Source organism: Podarcis tiliguerta, assembly GCF_965153285.1.
Source record: "Podarcis tiliguerta genome assembly, chromosome: 16".
Taxonomy (NCBI): Eukaryota; Metazoa; Chordata; class Lepidosauria; order Squamata; family Lacertidae; genus Podarcis; species Podarcis tiliguerta.
In genome coordinates, this window is record NC_139549.1 from 29,045,845 (window position 1) to 29,067,737 (window position 21,893).

Here is a 21,893-nt window from a genome sequence, read left to right on the forward strand (position 1 = left end):
GGAGGTGGGGAGTTGGGTTAAATTCGTAGCTGATGGTGGGCACCTCCAACGTCAGTTGACTGAGCTGGCTCGACAGCTGGAAATGTTCTGTTTCTCAGGGAACTGAACCGTTTGCAGGCCGGTTTCTGTGAGGGAAAGGGACATGGTCAGTTTGGCTGGGGTCAAAACTACAGAGAGAAATGAGCAGGGAGAGGTCGCAGTACGTTGTGAAGTTAAGCAACAAGGAGCCAAGAGGCAGGAGAGCCGATAGCACCATGGAGAGTAACAAACTGACTCAGAAAAGAAATCTAAAGAAGATTGGAAAAAGTTTAAAGTATATTTACAGAAATATTGCAAAATTAATGAATGTTAGAAGAATATTGGAATGAAGCTACATGGTTTTAGCAGAAGTGTTATTAAGAATTATATGAATATTAAGTGTTAATGTGATAAAGTGGAAAATTTAAAGTTAAATTGTGTTAGGATAAATTATAGAACAAAAATTGAAGAAGAGGGAAAGGATTTGTTGAACCAGTTAATTTGAACCAGAATACAAAAAGGGAGGTGCGAGGAAGTCGAGGAAATAAGCTAATGAAAGATATAGATATAAAATTTGGAGGTGTGTTTTTGTTTTTTGTCTTTTTTATTTTTATGTTGTATTGTTGTATTGTATTCTTTTTATTGTTGATGTATTGTTTGTTGAATTCATGTATTGTTTTTCTTGATTGTGTTTTCTTTTTATAATTATAAAATATCTAATAAATATTATTTAAAAAAAAAGGAATCTAAAGAAAGGGAGAGACGAATAAGGCTTAAGGAATAGGACAGAGAGGAACGAAACTGTAGCATAGTGGGGCTAATGGAGACTAGGCTTTGAAGGAACTTCACAGCACTTTAAATGAGGAGGGGGTGTTTCCTATAGGGGTGGGAGACAGGTGAGGGGAGAGACTCCATCAGGCAAGGCCTCTTTCCACCTGTCTTGCCCCACCCTCTAGTCTCTGCTTCTCAATTTGTATTGTATTATTTTATGTACTGTGGCTTGCCGTTGTTTTATTGATTATACAGTGGTACCTCTGGTTGCGAACGGTATCCGTTCCGGAGGCCCGTTCGCAACATGAAAAGAGCACAATCTGCAGCGGCGCGTCTGCGCACGTGCGGGTTTCAATTCGCCACTTCTGCACATGCACACGACGTCATTTTGCACTTCTGTGCATGCGCGCGCGGCAAAACCCGGAAGTAACCCTTTCCGGTACTTCCGGGTCACCACGGGACGTAACCTGAAAGAATGTAACATAAAGCAAACATAACATGAGGTATGACTGTGGTTTAGAAATTATTTATTGTAACTGCTGAGTGGATTTCTGTTTAAATTTTATATGTTATTATTATTTAATACTATTCTAATGATGAATACTATTCTGAATTTTACTTTTTTATATGTTACCTATTTTAAAGTTATGTTTTATTATCACATTTTGGTATTGCATTAGATTGTTATAAGATGTACATTTTTTGTTTCTTCAGCTTATAAACCGCCTTGAGTATCGTAAGATAGATAGACGGTATACAAATTAAAAATGAGGAGGAGGAGGAGTGTTAGGGAGGCTGATCAGGGGGCTGAAAAAAGTAGGCCGAAGCAGGGGACTAGCTGAAAAGGACCATATAGGACCATAAAGCTTAACACCGCCACCCAAATTGCGAAGGTATCATGGCCGTCTCTGGGGAATTAGATGCATTGGACGCATCCCCAACACAAGAGAAGAGGGGACTACCTTATTCATCAGACTTCTCCCCTCCCAATCTCACAAATTCTATTCTTTTTAACTACCAAGGAAATCGGGCTGCTTTTGGGAGGCCTGGCAGAGAAGATTTTGCCCCTGGCGCCCCCGGGAGGCTGTCTCCTGCCGCTCCAGGTTGTAAAGATGGCTTCCGAGGCGTTTCAGGATATCCTGCTGACGTGCCGCCATTGGGTAAGGCTGTCTTCCTGCTGGTACAGCTGAAGTCAAAACGGGCTCTTCAAAGCCTTGCTTAGATTTGTGTTTTGTACGTTTACATGTGTCTTATAGCAGCAGCAGAGCACACAGCACCAGTTGGTGGTAGCGGCCATTTTGTTTCACCCCAGAATGCCTCAATTCGCTGTCATTCTGGCGGGGTTTTTTGGGGTGTGTGGAGAGGTGCTTACTGCCAAAAATAGGAGCTGCCATGCTTTTTGTGCTGTCTGCCATTACGCCCCTCAGTATACTCCCTAGTCACATCCTTTATTAATACAAATGGCTTCCCCCAAAGAATCCTGGGAATTTTGTTAAGGGTTCTGGGGAGGCCTGTAGTTCTGCAAGGGGTGAGCGACACATTTCCCACGAGTCTTTGGAGGAAGCCAGTTACGGCTGTTCATGTCAGCTCTGGCTTCTGCTGGAGGCAGCTGGCATTTCAGGAGGCCTGTTAGATCCTTGCACCAAAAAATAAATAAAAATAGTTGTAGCATACTCATTGCTGTACACCACCCTGATGTTCCTGGGAGTTGTAGTTTGTTAAGGGTCTGAGAGTTGTTAGGAGATCCCTAACAGAGTCGTAATTCCCAGAGTTCCCTGTGATGAAGCGTGGATTGTTAAATCACTCTGGGCAGTATAGTTCTAATAGGGGAATAGGACCCTCTTAACAACTCTCAGCACCCTTAACAAACTACAACTCCCAGGATTCTTTGGAGGAAGCCGTGACTGTTTAAAGTGGTATCATATTGCTTTAATATATGATGTAGAAGTAGCCTTGCAGGGACGCGGGTGGCGCTGTGGGTAAAACCTCAGTGCCTAGGGCTTGCCGATCGTATGGTCGGCGGTTCGAATCCCTGCGGCGGGGTGAGCTCCCGTCTTTCGGTCCCAGCTCCTGCCCACCTAGCAGTTCGAAAGCACTCCTAAGTGCAAGTAGATAAATAGGTACCGCTTCATAGCGGGAAGGTAAACGGCGTTTCCGTGTGCTGCGCTGGTGCTGGCTTGCCAGAGCAGCTTTGTCACACTGGCCACGTGACCCGGAAGTGTCTCCGGACAGCGCTGGCCCCCGGCCTCTTAAGTGAGATGGGCGCACAACCCTAGAGTCGGACACGACTGGCCCGTACGGGCAGGGGTACCTTTACCTTTTAGAAGTAGCCTTATTTTGTCCCCTCTCCTTCCCATCTTTTTATCCTCTCACTTTCCACGTGTCTCGGTATTGCCTGGATTTTTAAGGTTGTCCGTTGGCAGCCTTCTACTGACCAGTAAGGTAGATGACTCGTTCGGTTTGTTTTCTCTAGGGAGCAGTGGAAGGCTGCAGCCTGGGATTCACAAAATTCTGTGCCACTTTGCTAAGCCACCCGGACCCAGAGCTCCAAGATATACCAAGGAAAGCGCTGGAGCAGGTACCTTGGCGGTTAAACATCCCATCCAGGTTAAAACATAGGAAGCTGCTTTGTACTGAGTCAGACCACTGGTCCACCTTCTGCAGTATTGTAAGCACTGACTGGCAGTAGCTCCATCATAATAGTAATAATAATTTATTACTTATACCCCGCCCATCTGGCCGGGCCTCCCCAGCCACTCTGGGTGGCTCCCAACAGAATATTAAAAACACAAGGAAACATCAAACGTTAAAAATTTCCCTAAACAGGGCTGCCTTCAGATATAAAAGTCAGATAGTTGTTTATTTCCTTGACATCTGATGGGAGGGCGTTCCACAGGGAGGGAGCCACCACCGAGAAGGTCCTCTGCCAGGTTCCCTGTAATCTCACTTCTAGCAGTGAGGGAACTGCCAGAAGGCCCTTGGAGCTGGACCTCAGTGTCTGGGCTGAACGATGGGGTGGAGACGCTCCTTCAGGAATACTGGGCCGAAACTGTTTAAGGCTTTAAAGCTCAACACCAACACTTTGCATTGTGCTCAGAAACATACGCTCCAGGATTTCAGACAGAGAGCATGCAAAGCAGATGTTCTGCTGCTGAGCTGTGTCCCTTCCCCTTTTTTTAAAAAGAGTGAGAGTAAGATTCTAGACCTCATGGTTCATATTAAAATGCTGCATTCAATAGAAACGGGAGAGGCTACCTGATATGGAGTCAGGCCTTGGTCCATTCATTACTGTCTACATTTAACTGGCAGTGAATCTCCAGACAACGTTTTTCCCAGCCCTCCAAGAAGGTGTCGGGAATCGAACCTGGGACTTTCTACCTGCAGAGCAGATGGTCCAACACTGAGCTGTGTCTCTTTGCCTTGGAAGACACAGGTTGGCCAACCTATATATTGCCTATGTCCCAGCTCTTCCTTTCTTTTGCCTCAGCCCCAACACTTAACCAGGACAAAGCATGGTTAAATGTGCTCTTGCCTGATGTTTTTGACTCCCATAATCCCTGACCATTGGCCATGCTAGTTCTGGCTGATGGGATTTGTAGTCTGAAACCACCCTGGCCACCCCTGAAACTAGGGTATATCCTAGACCCAAATCAATGACTTCAAGCTACAAGAATGGAGATCTTGACTAAACACCAGGGAAAAAAATATTCCTATATAATATAATAATAATTTATTATTTATACCCCGCCCATCTGACTGGGTCTCCCCAGCCACTCTGGGCAGCTTCCAACCAAATATCAAAAACAATACAGCGTCAGACATTAAAAACTTTCCTAAACAGGGTGCCTTTTAAAAGTAAAAAAGTTGTTTATTGCCTTGACATCTGCTGGGAGGGCGTTCCACAGGGAGGGAGCCACCACCGAGAAGGCCCTCTGCCTGGTTCCCTGTAAGCTCACTTCTCACAGCAAGGGAACTGCCAGAAGGCCTCGGCGCTGGATCTCAGTGTCCGGGCTGAATGATGGGGGTGGAGACGCTCCTTCAGGTATACAGGACCAAGGCTGTTTAGGGCTTGAAAGGTCAGCAACAACACTTTGAATTGGGCTTGGAAACGTACTGGGAGCCAATGTAGGTCTTTCAGGACCGGTGTTCTATGGTCTCGGCGGCCACTCCCAGTCACTAGTCTAGCTGCCGCATTCTGGATTAATCGTAGTTTCCGGGTCACCTTCAAAGGTAGCCCCACGTAGAGTGCATTGCAGTAGTCCAAGCGGGAGATAACCAGAGCATGCACCACTCTGGCGAGACAGTCTGCAGGCAGGTAGGGTCTCAGCCTGCGTACCAGATGCAGCTGGTAAACAGCTGCCCTGGACATAGAATTATGATAAGAATAGTTCTGACCTCTCCCTCAAGAGGTGGTGGTCTTTCCTTCCTTGGAGGCTTCTAAGTAGAGGTTGGATGGCCATCTGTCATGGATGCTTAGCCTGACATGACCTGCATTGCGGGGGGTTGGACTAGATGACCCTTGGGTCCCTTCCAACTCTACAATTCTGTGATTCTATCCCTGAACTACCTCCACGTTCAGAGGCAGCAGTGCTGCTGAGTACCAGTTTGCTGGGAATCACAGGAGAGGAAAGTGCTTTGGCACTCAGGTCTTCTGGGCTTCCCTGACAACATCAGGTGCATCTGGGCCCGTTTTTGGGGTCATTTAACCACTTGTCAACTGGATGGGGGGGGGCTTCCTTTTCTTTCCAGGGTTTGGCTTTGTTAAGCAGCCCCAGGAACTGCTCCATCACCCGCAGGGCAGCCGGCTTCCCCATGCTCTTCCTGTGCATCGTGGTCGGGGAAGACCCCTCCAAGACACGTTCTCTCCTGGCAAACTGCTTTCAGAGGCTGCTGGCTTTAGCCGGCGAGCCTCTCCCTGAAGATTGGGACCAGACGGTGGACTTGCCTCAGGTAATAGAGAACAAGTAATGGAAAGTCAAAGAAAGGCAGGCAAGGTTTTGGCAGGGCAGAATCTGTTCATTGATTTCTTTTTTTATATATATAAATAATATTTATTACTTTTCCAGCAATTCAAGCACTACACAAAAAAAGGAAAAAAAACACAGCAGAAAACAAGATAAAAAAAGAATACAATACAATACAAAGACACCACACAACACATTAACCCAACAAAACCAAACAAAAACAATTTAAAACACCTCAAACAATTTCAATATCCTTTCTTCCTTTCACTTATTTCAACGACCTCCTCACACCTCCCTTTTTGTATTCCACTTCTGTTAGAAGAGAATCTGTTCATTGATTTCATCACTAGCCAGGAATCTGGAAGGGTCAGTTCCAAGTAAACAGAAAATGGTTTGGCCTTTTTACAGCATCAGTCAAAGAGGGGTTAGATGGAGTAAGAAAAATTGAAATGCGGATCACAGTAATGGAGTAATTGAGAGCCACTGTGGTGTAGTGGTTAAGAGTGGTAGATTCGTAATCTGGGGAACCGGGTTCGCGTCTCCGCTCCTCCACATGCAGCTGCTGGGTGACCTTGGGCCAGTCACACTTCTCTGAAGTCTCTCAGCCCCACTCACCTCACAGAGTGTTTGTTGTGGGGGAGGAAGGGAAAGGAGAATGTTAGCCACTTTGAGACTCCTTCGGGTAGCGATAAAGTGGGATATCAAATCCAAACTCTTCTTCTTCTTCTAATTAGTTTTGATTTATAGATCACAAAGGACACCCTAAAAGAGAAATTATTCAATTGAATACCTCAGTGGTACCTCAGTTGTCGAATGTAATCCGTTCCGGAAGACCGTTCGACTTCCAAAACGTTTGACAACCAAGGCGCAGTGGGGCAGTCGGCAAAATCCATTGAGAAAATGGAGAAACGCACCTCAGAAACCGCTTGAACTTCCAAGGCGTGTTCAAAAACGGAAGCATTCACTTCCAATATCTGGCGTTCGAAAACTGAAACTTTCGGCTTCTGAAGCATTTGACAACCGAGGTACCACTGTACTATGTTGAACAGGAGATTTGTAAAATATATTGTGTTTTAAATATCCTGAGTCCTGAGGTGCTGTTCACGGATGGGAGGAAAGTAATTTGTGTCTGTATATATAAAAAGTAAAGGGACCCCTGACCATTAGGTCCAGTCGTGACCGACTCTGGGGTTGCGGCGCTCATCTCGCTTTATTGGCCGAGGGAGCCGGCGTACATCTTCCAGGTCATGTGGCCAGCATGACCAAGCCGCTTCTGGCGCACCAGAGCAGCGCACAGAAACGCCGTTTACCTTCCCGCAGGAACGGTACCTATTTATCTACTTGCACTTTGACGTGCATTTGAACTGCTAGGTTGGCAGGAGCAGGGACCCAGCAACAGCAGCTCACCCCGTCGCAGGGATTCGAACCGCTGACCTTCTGATTGGCAAGTCCTAGGCTCTGTGGTTTAACCCACAGCGCCACCTGCGTCCCGTCTGTATATATATACCCTAATTGACATTGCTTTCGGTCTTGAACATTAAAAAACAAAATGAAGCGCAGGAGATTATGCACATAGATGCTGAGCGCATAATAAAACTTGCGCTGGTTTTGTTTTTAAGGTGAGGGAGCATAATGCCCCCACCCAGAAAAATAATTTTTAAAATGTTGTGTTTCTTTTGTAGCCCCAGAAGGGGTCCTGGGCCCAATTCACTTAGGAAGGATGTTAGTAGCTGCTGGTGTGGTGGAACAAAGCAGCACTCCTAACGTGGCACCACTGCAGGTTCCCTGGATGTTAAGCTGCAAAACAATCTCTCTTCCTTTTTCCTGCGTAGGTTTCGGCCCTCCACGTGCTGCAAACCCTGGTCCGTGGCTCCAGTCTTGGCACAGCCCTGAACCAGTACGTTACGCCCATGGTGGTGTTATTTCTCGAGGCGCTCCGCTCCCCCAGCTGGGCCATGAGAAACGCAGCCATCCAGCTCTTTGGTAGGTAGTTCCTTTCCCATTACCCCAGGGGTGAGAGCCTCTGTGTTGTAGTGGCTGCGCTGCCGGCCTCGCATTAGCCAATGGCCAGAGCAAGAGTAAAACATTACAGAATACGCAGAAAAGGAAATTGGATATAAGAGCACAGTTTAAAGTCCTGAATCAACCTCAAGCATTGACAAAAGATTATTATATCTGATTAACTGCCTTTATAAAGACACTGTGCTGAAAGTGTGTTGCTCTGCAAATGGCCAACTTACAGGATCTGTACCAGCCACAAAGGGAGTCAAGCAAAGATGAATTTTAGCTCCAGCACTTTTTAACCTATACTTAAACGACATGGTCCTTTGCCTAACATCTCCTGAGTTCCATGCCCCTAAACTGGCCTCAAAACCAATCTCTGTACTATTATATGCTGATGATGCAGTCTTCTTTTTCCAAACAAAAATAGGCCAGAAAAGATTGATAAGAGAATTCTCAGTGTATTGCCAGAGAGAACAAAGGTAAAGGAACCCCTGCCTGTACGGGTCAGTCTTGACAGACTCTAGGGTTGTGCGCCCATCTCACTTAAGAGGCTGGGGGCCAGCGCTGTCCGGAGACACTTCCGGGTCACGTGGCCAGCGTGACAAAGCTGCATCTGGCGAGCCAGCGCAGCACACGGAAACGCCGTTTACCTTCCCGCCAGTAAGCGGTCCCTATTTATCTACTTGCACCCGGAGGTGCTTTCAAACTGCTAGGTTGGCAGGCGCTGGGACTGAGCAACGGGAGCGCACGCGACCGCGGGGCTTCGAACCGCCGACCTTTCGATCGGCAAGTCCTAGGCGCTGAGGCTTTTACCCACAGCGCCACCTGCGTCCCTTTCGCCAGAGAGAACACCAGGTCATAAACTATCAGAAAACCAAAGTTACGGTTTTCTCAAGAAAATATAGGCCCCACAGTTGGCGTATGGACAATCAGGCAATTGAACAGGTCAAAGCTTTCAAATATTTGGGCCTTATCTTCCAGTCCACGGGGTCATGGGGAGCACACCAAAAATGTGCAAAAGAAAAAGCACCCCAAAGTGCCAAGACTTTGACTTGCTTTTTCCATACAAAGGGTGGCAAACATATACCATCAGCCCTAGAAGTCTTCCAAGCTAAACCCCTAGCACAGCTACTATACGAGGCTCAGATTTGGACTGGTAACCACCTTAGCACTTTGGAATCTGTTCAAAAGTTTCTAAGGCAGATTTTTTCTGTACTGCCATGCATCCCAAATGCATCATTGAGACTGGAGGCACGTCTCCCTTCAGTAGAAGTATGGACTTGGCAAAGAACTCTTCTAGCTCCGCCTAAACTCAAATCCCCCCAGTTTACTATCCCTGGAGATATATCTATTTAAAAAGGTAAAGGGACCCCTGACTATTAGGTCCAGTCGTGGCCGACTCTGGGGTTGCGGCACTCATCTCGCTTTATTGGCCGAGGAAGCCGGCGTACAGCTTCCAGGTCATGTGGCCAGCATGACTAAGCCGCTTCTGGCGAACCAGAGCAGCGCACGGAAGTGCTGTTTACCTTCCCGCCGGAGCGGTCCCTATTTATCTACTTGCATTTTGACGTGCTTTCAGACTGCTAGGTTGGCAGGAGCAGGGACCGAGCAACAGGAGCTCACCCCGTCGCAGGGATTCAAACAGCCGACCTTCTGATCGGCAAGTCCTAGGCTCTGTGGTTTAACCCACAGTGCCACCCGCGTCCCATATATCTATTTAGGTACAGATAAAAGACAAGGTTCCTGGTGCCATCACTGAATATAACATGGCTCTGTGTTCTTTTCATCCTGCTGTTATTTCCCCCCCAGGTGCCCTGACTGTCCGTCTGGTCGGTCAGACGCGGAGCTGGGACGATGGCTGCAATCAGGACGGGGTGAGCCCTGAGGCCCTTTTCACCCGCTACCCTCAGCTGAGGAGCATCCTGCTCAAGGAGTTAGTCGTGGCTGCTGAAGAGTCCACAGGGCCCCAGAGAGGGAGGTTTCGACTCTGTCCGTCCCTCTACGCCATCCTCACCTTTCTGGCAAAACTCCAGCCTGGTGGCACAGATACGTGGAATAGGTAGGCAACTTAGGCAGAATCTTGCCCATGGAGGCACTAAAAGCAGTGCTGGATTTACGTGTAAGCTAAGCAAGCTTTAGCTTAGGGCCCCACTCTCTTGGGGGGGGGGCGCAAAAAATGTAAAGGGGGGAAAACTGGATGTACATTTCCAAAATATAAGATAAAAAACAAATAACACAAAACCTACACAGCAACAGTGTTTTCCGTTGTGTAGGCTCCTAGCAATGGATCCAAACTACAAGAAAGAAGATTCCACCTAAACATTAGGAAGAACTTCCTGACAGTAAGAGCTGTTCGACAGTGGAATTTGCTGCCAAGGAGTGTGGTGGAGTCTCCTTCTTTGGAGGTCTTTAAGCAGAGGCTTGACAACCATATGTCAGGAGTGTTCTGATGGTGTCTCCTGCTTGGCAGGGGGTTGGACTCGATGGCCCTTGTGGTCTCTTCCAACTCTATGATTCTATGATTCTATGATGTAAGTAATGGGCCCCACCTGCTAACCTGCTCCCTAAAATATCACTGGTTTGCTCCTTTCTATATGGCTTTAGATACCTATTAGGTCCATAAATTACCACATAGCATATATTCCACACAAAAAAACAGCAATAATTTGTTGTTGACAAAGGACAGCTGGACATATAAAGGACCCCATTACCTTCAGTAGCTTAGGGCCTCATCAAACCTAAATCCAGCCCTGACCAAAGGTGATTGGACAGTCACAGTCGGGTTTTGTGCAGGTATTTTTGCTTGCACACCAAGGCACATGGATGGAGCTCAGCTCAGGGTTGTGGGTCAAGCCCCAAGTTAGGCAAAAAATAATAATATTCCTGCATTGCAGAGGGTTTTATTCAATGACCATCGTGGTCCCTTCCAACTCTTCGATTCTGTGGTATCGGATCGAATATTTATTGTTATGACTGGTGACCTGCGTTAAAGAAACAAAATAAGAAATACGTTATCCGGAGGTGTAAGTAGCTTAGAGTGAAATAAGATTGGCATGAAACACTTGAAAAGTAAGGGTCACGTCACAAACTCTAGACCTGGTGAGTTTTGCTTGCTGCAGCAAAGTACTTGGCCATACTGAGAGTGATAGATGCATTTTGGTCTCAAAGGTATAGTGGGACTCGCACACTGAAAGCTAGATACGTACACATCAGGGGCAAAAAGCCTGAGGCCTGTAGTTTGTTAAGGGTGCTGAGAATTGTAGCTCTGCAAGGGGTAAACTATAATACTCAGTATTCTTTTTGGGGGGTAGGAAATGTGCTTTCAGTTTATGGCCTGTACATTAGAGATATAAAACGTGTGACTTCCTCCCAAAAAATCCTGGGAGCTGTAGTTAGTTAAGGGCACTGGCATTCTGAAAACACTGCCTTTCGTCTGTTCCTTGTTCTGCAGCGATACCAACGCCTGCTTCCTGGAGCCCCTCGTCCGGCTTTCCGGAAACCCCATACATGCCGTGAGGGTGATGGCAGCCAAGGCCTTGGTCCCGTTAGTTCCTGCGACGGAATATGGAGGTGTCCTCTTCCGACTGGCCTCGGGTTTGCCGCTGCCGGGGGGTGCGCTTTGCCACAACGCCCTGCATGGCAGACTGCTGCAGATCCACGCCGTGCTGGCTCAGGCCCTGAATGCAAACTGGTAAGAGTGGCTCTCTGGTAATGCCACCCCTAATACTTAGCTCTTTTCTTTTCAAATTTTTTATTGGTTTTCACAAAATTATAAACATACAGACAAACAAACAAACATAAATCATGACCTTATTAAAATTACACTTTATTCCCTCTTCATATTATAGCTTTTTATTTTCTTCCATGGGTTGTTCAGCTTAGTAATTAATAAAGGCATTGTTCTTACCAGAACTGACACAGTGGAAATAATAAATTAATAAATATGTCATTAAGTAAAGCACAGAAATCTAAACAAGCATCCACTATCAAGTTCCTCTTTTTTTAATATAAAATAATAATAATTCAATTTTCTCACTTGATAAGTTGGGGAGGGGGAAATAACTGCTTGGACATGAAGTATTATTATTTCCAGTTAAGAAAGTAAACTGAAGTACAAGCCCCCCCCCCCCCCAAAAGAGAGCAGGATTCTTTTTCTTTCTTTCTTTTTTTAAAGACAGCTCCTGCATAGAGTTTCCAGGAATTGATGGTTTTTCCCACAACTGAAAGCCTTTCCCCGACAGAGCATCAAAGATGCCGGCTTCCTTTGTTGCTGCTCGTTTTCAAGCTCTTTAACAATGTTTCCGAATTAAAATTACACTTATTAACTTTGTTAAGTGACTTCCTCGCTTCCCCTTGGTTGAATTTCAATGCATGTCCTTTTAACGGTTTTCCAGTTCAGAGTTCTTGAACACTTAACTTAATCACTTAACATCATTCTATCTTTCCAATTCAAAATTAAACATATTAATGCATCACTTAACTTATATAAAATCCTAAGCCGATCTAATACTTGCAAGCTATTTCCAATTAATTTAACTTAATGAATACTTACCTCTTTTCAGAGGTAAGTCACGCCGGGTTCAAGGGAAGCTTCGTCCTGGGTAAGCATCTGTGGAATAGCAATCTAATTCTGCGTACATAACCAGACCTTTTGAAGGACACGGTTTCCCCCAAGGAATCATAGGAAGTGTGGTTTATTGCTCGCAGAGCTACAATTCCCGGCACCCTTAACAATCTACAGTTCCCAGGATTATTTGGGTGGGTGGTAGTCATGTGCTTTAAATGTATGGTGTATATGTGCATTTTTGTTTCATTTGAACGCCTTTGGTCTATAGCTGGGTTTCAGGGTGGGGAGACCAGGGGCCAAATTTTGGGAGGTTGGATAGTTAGAATGGAATGGTCTCGGTGGTGGGGTGCACATTTTTATTCTTGTTTATTTATGATTATTACTTTGCCAAAGTAAAACAGATAAATAATGGAGTCTCCTTCGCTAGATACCTCCCCTGTGACCAACGTTAGCCCGTCACACGAGAACTACTAGGGAACTCTCTGAGATTTCTGTAACCAGCCAGTCCAACCTAAACACATCACAACGCATGCAAGCGTTTACAATTTAAGTGAATTAAATGACTGCGCTTAACACTAATATGGTGGTCTTAACTTCCTTTCAGTCTTCGCCCCGACGTGCTGTTCTCCATCGCTGGCCAGTTGGAAGACCATCTCTGGTTGCTCACCCCCACGCAGCCATGTCCCCTCGTTCGCACGGCCTACCTCCAAGCTGTTTCCCTCCTGATTGGAAGCTGTTCTCGAGATTTTGAGCAGCGAGTTCGAGAGGTGGTGAGCAGCGAACTGGCCAACTCCGAGCCCTTAGTGAAGCCTGGTGCATCTCAGGTTCAGGTATATTTTTTAAAAAATATATATATTTAATCGTTTTTTCAATACAAACAACAACCACAAAAAGCACGTACAACAAAAACCACAATAACACTAATAACACAATTTAACAATTCAGATTTGAGTACTGATATACCTATGACTACACCTTTTTAACAATATTTTCCCAATTCTCCTCCCCCTACTTCCCACCACTGCCCGCCTTATCGCTTAAATATTCCTTCCAGATTTCTTCATATTTATCCATTCTTAATTTGCATCGACATGCAATTTGTTCATATGTAGCTAGTCTGTCCATATTATCAATCCATGTGCTCAGTGGAATCTTTTTGCGGCTCTTCCAATTCATCAAAACAAGTTTTTTTGCTTCTAATATGGCACGGTACATCCATTTTTTGGGACCCCTTGTAATCTCCCACGTTTCCAGTATATAATTTAGAATTAAATTCAATTCCCCTAAATAACAATTTATTTTTATTATTCTTGCTATATATATCTTCACCTCGCACCAAAATGATCTTATCATCGGGCAGTTCATCATATGTACTAAGTTCGCATTTTTACTCCCACATCTCCAGCAGTTGTCTGAATTTGTTATTAGGTTCAGGTATATTTTACATCTGCCAAGGCCGGCAGAACTGACAAATAGCAGCGGGTGGAAGCCAGGAGTCCAGCTGGAAACGCTCCATAAAATTTGGCAGGATATAAGATGGTGGTTGACAACTTTTGGGGGTCAGTGTGGGCACATTTTGGGGGGTTTTTGTTCCACGGGGATGGGCTGTGGGCGCTGGTCACAAAATGGCTGCCATGGGACCTAACATAAAATGGCTGCCCTGGTGTGTGTGGCACAACACACGGCCGTATCCAAAAGTGCAGGAAAAAGAGACCGGGATGCATAATGGTTCATTGTGTGGATTTTAGAGGGGGATAGTTACCGTATTTTTCGCTCTATAAGACGCACCAGACCATAAGACGCACCTAGTTTTTGGAAGAGGAAAACAAGAGGGGGAAAAATCTGAATCCCATAAGCCAGGACAGCCAGCAGGATCGCTGCGCAGCGATCCCGCTAGCTGTCCTGGCTTATGGGATAGCTGTGCGCAGCCTCTCCCGGACAGCAGGTTAAAGGCTCCCCTTTCCCGAGAGAGTCTGCGCAGCTAAGGCTCCCCCAAGAGCCGCGCTCCCTTTAAAGAGCATGCGGAGTGTGTGTGGCTCTTGGGGGCTTTTCCCCGGAAAAGGGCTGCCCTTCTCCCTCCTCAGGGAAAAGCCCCCAAGAGCCGCACACACGCTCTATGCGGCTCTTTAAAGGGAGCGCTGAGCAGAGCCTCCCGCCTGCATTCGCCCCATAAGACGCACACACATTTCCCCTTACTTTTTAGGAGGGGAAAAGTGCGTCTTACAGAGCGAAAAATATGGTAATGGGATCTTCTGCAAGCATGCTTTTGCAGGGACGTGCTTGTAGATGCTGGACTGGCATTCCCTATGCGAGGAATAAGGATGAAATCGGTTTTGAAGGCCCCTGCAGAGATGCTTCATCGCAGCAGATGGTGGCAAATAAGACCAAAACAATCCGTAAGAAATTTAGGGTTGCCCCGTTGTTTCCTGTACTTTTCGTTTGAATGCTGACACCTACACATTTTTCATCCTCTATCCCTGCCTCCTGCTGTTATTTTTTTACAGAAATATTTCTTCATAATTTCACCGTTCTTCCGAGGAGCTTTGGGGGCAGTGTGCATGACACTCTCACTCTCAATTTCACAACAACTCTGTGAGGTAGACCTAGGGCCAGTGCAGGGAGCTTCGTGTCTGAGTGGAAATTTGAACCTAGGTCCCTGCAGTCCTAGTCTGTCAGGGAACTGCCATCAGTGTCCGAGGGAGAGAGCAAGCTCCGAAGGGATCCCAGAGAGCGTCCCGGGAGTGGGAGAGGCAGCCCATCTTCTGGGGGAGAGAATCAGCGTAGCTCCAGTGGAGAAGGGAGGGAGATGTGGGAATCGGCGAGGCGATCCCATGACTCCTTGCCGGGGACCAGCGGGGAGAGAAGGGGTCCTCCGCTGCCCACGCCCTCCTTGCGCAGAAGGCTTCCGCGCAGGGAGAGTAGGCAGAGACTGGGCGTCAAAGAACTTCTTTGCTGGAAGAAGTTTAAGAAACGCCCACTGACGGATTCTGCCAGCGATTGAGGCGGTCACGGACGAGTGGCTGCCCGGACAGGAAAGGTTCACTCAGGCAACCCAGCCAGACGTTCGGACAAGCTTACGCACGAGCAACCCCTAGAACCATTACATAGTCTAACACCCTAACTGCTACACCAAACAGGGCTGTGTGAATACACCCAAACCCTGCTGTTCTTGGTTCTCTCCCAGATTGGTTCTGCCACATTCTGCCAACATGCGGCCTGCTTCCTTTGTCACGAGGCCGTGAGATCAGGAGCTCCTGAGAGAATTGGCGAAGTTTGCTTGCTCCTGCAAAGGGGGAACGTCGATGTGCAAGTAGCCATTCTGACCTGGGTGACTGAAAAGGAGGAGGAAAACTCTCTGAATTCTAGCAAGAAGTTGCAAATAGTGTTACTGGTGAGCCTTGGCTTATTTTTTATTTATTGGCTTTACGGTATATACTGCCCTTCATCACAAGATCTCAGGGCGGTTCACCGAATAAAATACAGGATAAAGGTAAAGGTAAAAGGACCCCTGACCATTAGATCCAGTCGTGACCAACTCTGGGGTTGCAGCGCTCATCTCGCTTTATTGGCCGAGGGAGCCGGCATACAGCTTCCGGGTTATGTGACCAGCATGACTAAGCCGCTTCTGGCGAACCAGAGCAGCGCATGGAAACGCCGTTTACCTTCCCGCCAGAGCGGTACCTTTTTATCTACTTGCACTTTGACATGTTTTCGAACTGCTAGGTTGGCAGGAGCAGGGACCGAGCAACCGGAGCTCACCCCGTTGTGGGGATTCGAACTGCCGACCTTCTGATCAGCAAGTCCTAGGCTCTGTGGTTTAACCCACAGCGCCACCCGCATCCCAAAATACAGGATAAAAACAAGTAAATAAGTAAAACCAAACAGCGAAACAATAACCCCCCCCCCCCGCCCTTCCACAGACACATTTAAAGGATATAGGATATTAATCAGCCAAAGGCCTGGTTGAAGTTTTTGCCTGATGCTGAAAAATATATAGTGAAGGTGCCAGGCGAACTTCCCTGGGGAGAGCATTCCACTGACGGGGAGCCACTGCAGAAACGGCCCTGTTTTTATGTTACCACCCTCCGGACCTCACATGGAGGATGTACACGAAGAAGGGATTCAGTTAATGAACGCAGAGTCTGGGATGGTTTATATGGAAAGAGGTGGCCCTTCAGGTTTTGCGATCCTGAGCCGTTAAAGGCTTAATGGTACTGTTAACAGTACTATTTATTAAATTTACAGATCACTTTTTTTTTTTACAGGTCTCATGCTTGACCAACTGAGCTGTTATTGAACAAATTTGTTTCTTAATTTTTGGGCTGCAGAGGCATGTAGGTTGGTTCTCTGTATTGGGAGGCTAACCTGTGGTCCTCCAGAGTTTGCCATGCTACAATTCCCATTGCCCAAAATGTTGGCCATGCTGGTCTTTGGGGCTGATGGGAGTTGTAGTTCAGCAACATCTGGAAGGGCACAGGTTTCTCCCCATCATGTCCTAGGTTATAATCCTTAATAGGTAAAGGTAAAGGAACCCTGGACGGTTAAGTCCAGTCAAATGTGACTATGGGGTTGCAGCGCTCATCTCGCTTTCAGGCCGAGGGAGCTGGCGTTTGTCCACAGACAGTTTTCCAGGTCATGTGGTCAGCAGGACTAAACCGCTTCTGGTGCAACAGGACACCGTGACAGAAACCAGAGCGCACGGAAACGCCGTTTACCTTCCCGCCACAGTGGTACCTATTTATCTACTTGCACTGGTGTGCTTTCACACCAAGGTTGGCAGAAGCAGGGACAGAGCAACAGGAGCTCACTCCATCACGGGGATTTGAACCACCGACCTTCCGATTGGCAAGCCCAAGAGGCTCAGTGGTTTAGACCACAGCGCCACCCGTTCCCAATGTGAAATATGTTTCCCTTCTGTTGAATTAGGAGAAACTAGGTCAGATGCTGAAAGGAGGAGCCAACAACGTGCTTCTGAAGTTATACCTAGAAGCTTGTGTGCACCTCTGCAGCAAGCTGAGCTTTCGGAGCCCAGCTTCTTCTCAAGAGCTGCGGGGAGCTGTGCTCGCAGAGACCAAGACAGACCTGCTCTCCATGGTGGGGAACGATGATCTCAGCCCAGAGCTTCTGGGACATGCGCTGTGTCTTACTCCTTTGCTCCTGACTCCAAGGTAAGTAGATTAATTGCCAGAGGAGCCAGTGTAGTGTAGTGGTTAAGAGCGGTGGACTCGTAATCTGGGGAACTGAGTTCGCTTCCCCGCTCCTCCACATGCAGCTGGCAATTCAGAACACACCTTTCCATAACAGCTGGTTTTCCATTTTCATATGCTTATTACTGGATGGGTGGCACTGCTTTACAGTGGTTCCAGTCCTACTGGAGAGCCAGTGTGGTGTAGTGGTTAAGAGTGATGGATTCGTAATCTGGTGAACCGGGTTCGCGTCTCCGCTCCTCCACATGCAGCTGCTGGGTGACCTTGGGCCAGTCACACTTCTCTGAAGTCTCTCAGCCCCACTCACCTCACAGAGTGTTTGTTGTGGGGGAGGAAGGGAAAGGAGAATGTTAGCCGCTTTGAGACTCCTTCGGGTAGTGATAAAGTGGGATATCAAATCCAAACTTTTCTTCTTCCGAATACCTGCGGATCGCAGGTGGGCAGACTGCTGTTGTGCTCATGTCCAGTATACAGGCTTTCCACAAACAGTCAGCCACTGTGAGAACAGGATGCTGGACTAGATGGGCCATTGGCCTGAGTTAGCAGGGCTCGTTCTTAATATCTTTTGTGTCTCGGGTGGGGAACTTGGGCCTCCCGGATGATGCTACACTGCAGGAATGGCAGGCGAAATGGATGGAAAATGCAGAAATGGCTAAATTAACTGACAGAATCAGGAAGAAAGAGTATTTAAGGAAGATTTGTAGACTATCTAGAAAACTATTGTAAATAAAGACGTTGGCAGGTTTAGAATAAATTCAGCAGCATATAGTTAACTGAGATAAGATTGGAAAAGAAGAGCACACAGATTGATTAGAATGCGCAGCAAAAAAAAGGGTGACCAAAACAAACCATGGAAGGGGTAGAAGGGAAGTCAATATTAAATGTATGATATGTGTTTTGGTGACCATAAAAGTTGTTTTTTAAAGAAAAGATATTTTATTTTATTTTATTTTTAAAAAATTATTAGTTTTCCAAATTTATAACAAACATATCCACAAACATAAAAAGAAAACATCAGAAAACAAACAAACAAACATTTATCCTAATTCGACTTCCTCGAATCCCCCTGGCTGAGTTTCCATCTAAATCATTGTAGTAGTTTTCCAAAACTATTTTCACATAAAATTTACTTGGTCCATTAACATCTTTCTTTCTTTTCATTTTGACTTTTGTCCATAATATCCTACAACATCACATATTTAGATCCTAGGCCAATCTGATACTCGCAAGTAATTCTATTCAAGTTATAACCAAATAATCTTTGAATTTCTTCCATTCTTTATTTTTTATTTTTTAAAGATGTCGCTACACTACAGCTTTCATCATCCCTAGCCATCTGTTATGCTGACTGAGGTTGATGTGAGATTGAGTCCAGCAATGCCTGGAGTGTTATGGTTTCTCGGCACAAAAATATAAAGGTTCTCCCTGTTTCCAACACAAAAAAGCCCAAAGGCAAGGGTGGCATGGAATGAACTTGAGGGATGGTTTGCTTTCAGTTTTCCGCAAATAACATACAGTCGTACCTTGGAAGTCGAACGGAATCCGTCCGACTTCCAAAATGTTCAGAAACCAAAGTGCGGCTTCCAATTGGAGCTTCCTGCAGCCAATCAGAAGCCGCAGAAGCCCCATCAGACGTTCGGCTTTCAAAAACAGTTCGCAAACCGGAACACTCACTTCCGGGTTTCAAACATTCGGGAGCCGATTTGTTCGAGGCCGAGGCGTTTGAGATCCAAGGTACGATTGTACTAGAAAAATGACCTCCTGGCATCATTAAGGGCCACGTGCTAGAGACGGACCCTTGGAAGTTAGTGTTGGCTTTCACTCTCGTTTATTACAAATGTTATTTCCTCTTGTGACAGTACTGAGGATTATCCTTTACTGGAACAGTGGTGTGCAGTTATCGACCAGTGCAGCAACCCCCTGTCTTCAGAGGTGCTCAGAATGGCTGTGGCAAAGTCGCTGAGAATGTCTGGAGCCGATGTGCTCTGGAGAGCCCAAGCATCCTCCAGCTCGTCCCTTCGTGCCCTGGCATTACGGTACGTAGCTATGGGGCCAGGGGGCCAGCATCCTTGGGTAGCTGCCAGGGCCATAGCTGTTAACTTTCAGATTTGAAAATAAGGGATCAGCAGCCTCGAAAATAAGGAATAAGCAGGCTCACCTGTCCCGGGGACAGTCTACTGGAGATCTAACAATCCGGGATAGCAGCGGGAAACGGCGCTGGAATAAGGGAATTTCCCGCAAAAAAAGGGAAGGTTGACAGCTATGGCCAGAGCACAGCCGACACCTCTTTGCCCTGCCTCAACCAGCACCCACGTTTATTCCCCAATCAGCACCAGGGGGCTTGATCTACCTACCCATTTAGTTTGCGTGGCAATTCCCGCCCCCTCCCACAGATGGAGTAAATAAAGACCCCGGACACCAGAATTTAGGTTAATGGGCGAAAAATGGCCACAACTTTATTGGTTACAGGTAAGAGTGGTATTAGTGGGACGCGGGTGGTGCTGTGGGTAAAACCTCAGCGCCTAGGACTTGCCGATCGCATGGTCGGCGGTTCGAATCCCTGCGGCGGGGTGCGCTCCCGTCGTTCGGTCCCAGCTCCTGCCAACCTAGCAGTTCGAAAGCACCTCCGGGTGCAAGTAGATAAATAGGGACCGCTTACCAGCGGGAAGGTAAACGGCGTTCCATGTGCTGCGCTGGCTCGCCAGATGCAGCTTGTCACGCTGGCCACGTGACCTGGAAGTGTCTGCAGACAGCGCTGGCTCCTGGCCTATAGAGTGAGATGAGCGCACAACCCTAGAGTCTGGCAAGACTGGCCCGAAGGGGCAGGGGTACCTTTACCTTTACCTAAGAGTGGTATTGGCTTTAGGCATTGGCCCTAACAGACTATCCAGTCTAACCGGGAAGGGTTAAGCACCAACAGGGGAAGCCCCTAAGATGCACATCCCTAGGCGCTCCCCAAGGGGTTATCGCTCAGGAGCGCGCTTTAGGCCCTAGCCTCCGTAGGTTTCGGACGAGGCGACGCCCCCCCGGAGTCCTTTAATCAACTACCCTTCAAGATTTGGGGGAGGTGATGGCGTTCCTCCCCCCCCCCCGACTTCATTTGCATAACAATACCCCGGCCAATGCCTAACGCCAAAACTGAGGAGTTGTGACGTTTTGCTACGAGGTAGGCGAAAAAACCAAGTGGCTTCTAAAATACAGCCAATTAGCCAAATAGAAAAACTACTACCAGGCCCCTTGCGGCGACCAGCCGAAGCCCATAGCAAAGTCCGAATGCAGACCTAGAGGACTGGTGGGTGGGAAACCGCAGCTGCTGTAAGGAGAGAAAAGGGGCGAGCCAGGGCTGCCCCGACCTTAAATGCCCTTTAGTAAGCCCGCCCCTACCGCCAGCCAATCCTGACGACGACGACCCAATCGTGGGTGACGACTATTAATGAGAATGGGAATCTCTGAGTCCTGCGGGGCTGGCGCCAGCCCCCAAGAATGTAGACGGGGGCGTGAGCCCGCAACCCCCCCTTCCTTAGGTCGGGAATGGCTTTCCCCCCTCAATGAAAACTCTGACCCAGTGTCACTGTGGGAAATCAGGTCAGCTTTCTGTTCATTGCACAGGGCTGAGTTCTTTTGAGACCTCGCCTTCCTGCCGCCCGCCAAATCGATTTTGTTTTGATTTGAATTTCACTGCCTGATTTCGCAGCCTGATCGGTGTGGCCGTTTGCCTGCTTCAGGACGAAGACCACGAAGTGAGACACGAGGCCTCCATCTTTGCCAGCCTCGTGGCGCAACGACGGCAAGCAGCCTCGGGGGTTCCGCCTCAAAGCGGCTGCATCTTGCTTCAGAGCAACAAGGGCCTGGTTCTCCTACTGCAGTTCCTGCTGGAGAAGTTTGGGGATTGCCCAGAAGCCTTTCCATCTCTGGTGTGTCACCTTCCCTCCGTGGACCTCGGAGATGCCTTGGCAGAGTTAGAAGCCAAAGGGTGAGGAACAGAAGGAGCCATAGAACTGGAAGGGGGGATAGAGCTTTATACTAAGGGAGCTGGGCATGTTTAGCCTGGAGAAGAGGAGGTTAAGGGGTGATATGATAGCCATGTTCAAATATATAAAAGGATGTCATATAGAGGAGGGAGAAAGGTTGTTTTCTGCTGCTCCAGAGAAGCGGACACGGAGCAATGGATCCAAACTACAAGAAAGAAGATTCCACCTAAACATTAGGAAGAACTTCCTGAGCTGTTCGACAGTGGAATTTGCTGCCGAGGAGTGTGGTGGAGTCTCCTTCTTTGGAGGTATTTAAGCAGAGGCTTGACAACCATATGTCAGGAGTGCTCTGATGGTGTTTCCTGCTTGGCAGGTGGTTGGACTCGATGGC

At 47.3% G+C, this 21,893-nt stretch overlaps 1 protein-coding gene across 2 annotated transcripts in view; it reads left to right on the forward strand.

Moving 5' to 3' along the window:
* LOC310666775 (tRNA (32-2'-O)-methyltransferase regulator THADA-like) overlaps positions 1-21,893 on the forward strand; it is an 80,694-nt gene that overhangs the window by 39,164 nt on the left and 19,637 nt on the right. For both annotated transcript variants that reach the window (XM_083418082.1, XM_083418081.1), the window contains exons 19-29: positions 1,812-1,949; positions 3,263-3,367; positions 5,539-5,739; positions 7,586-7,736; positions 9,567-9,816; positions 11,209-11,448; positions 12,929-13,154; positions 15,509-15,715; positions 17,251-17,492; positions 19,391-19,567; positions 21,226-21,504. In XM_083418082.1, the coding sequence (XP_083274208.1) occupies positions 1,812-1,949; positions 3,263-3,367; positions 5,539-5,739; positions 7,586-7,736; positions 9,567-9,816; positions 11,209-11,448; positions 12,929-13,154; positions 15,509-15,715; positions 17,251-17,492; positions 19,391-19,567; positions 21,226-21,504 (2,216 nt within the window). The remainder of the gene's footprint in view (positions 1-1,811; positions 1,950-3,262; positions 3,368-5,538; positions 5,740-7,585; positions 7,737-9,566; positions 9,817-11,208; positions 11,449-12,928; positions 13,155-15,508; positions 15,716-17,250; positions 17,493-19,390; positions 19,568-21,225; positions 21,505-21,893) is intronic.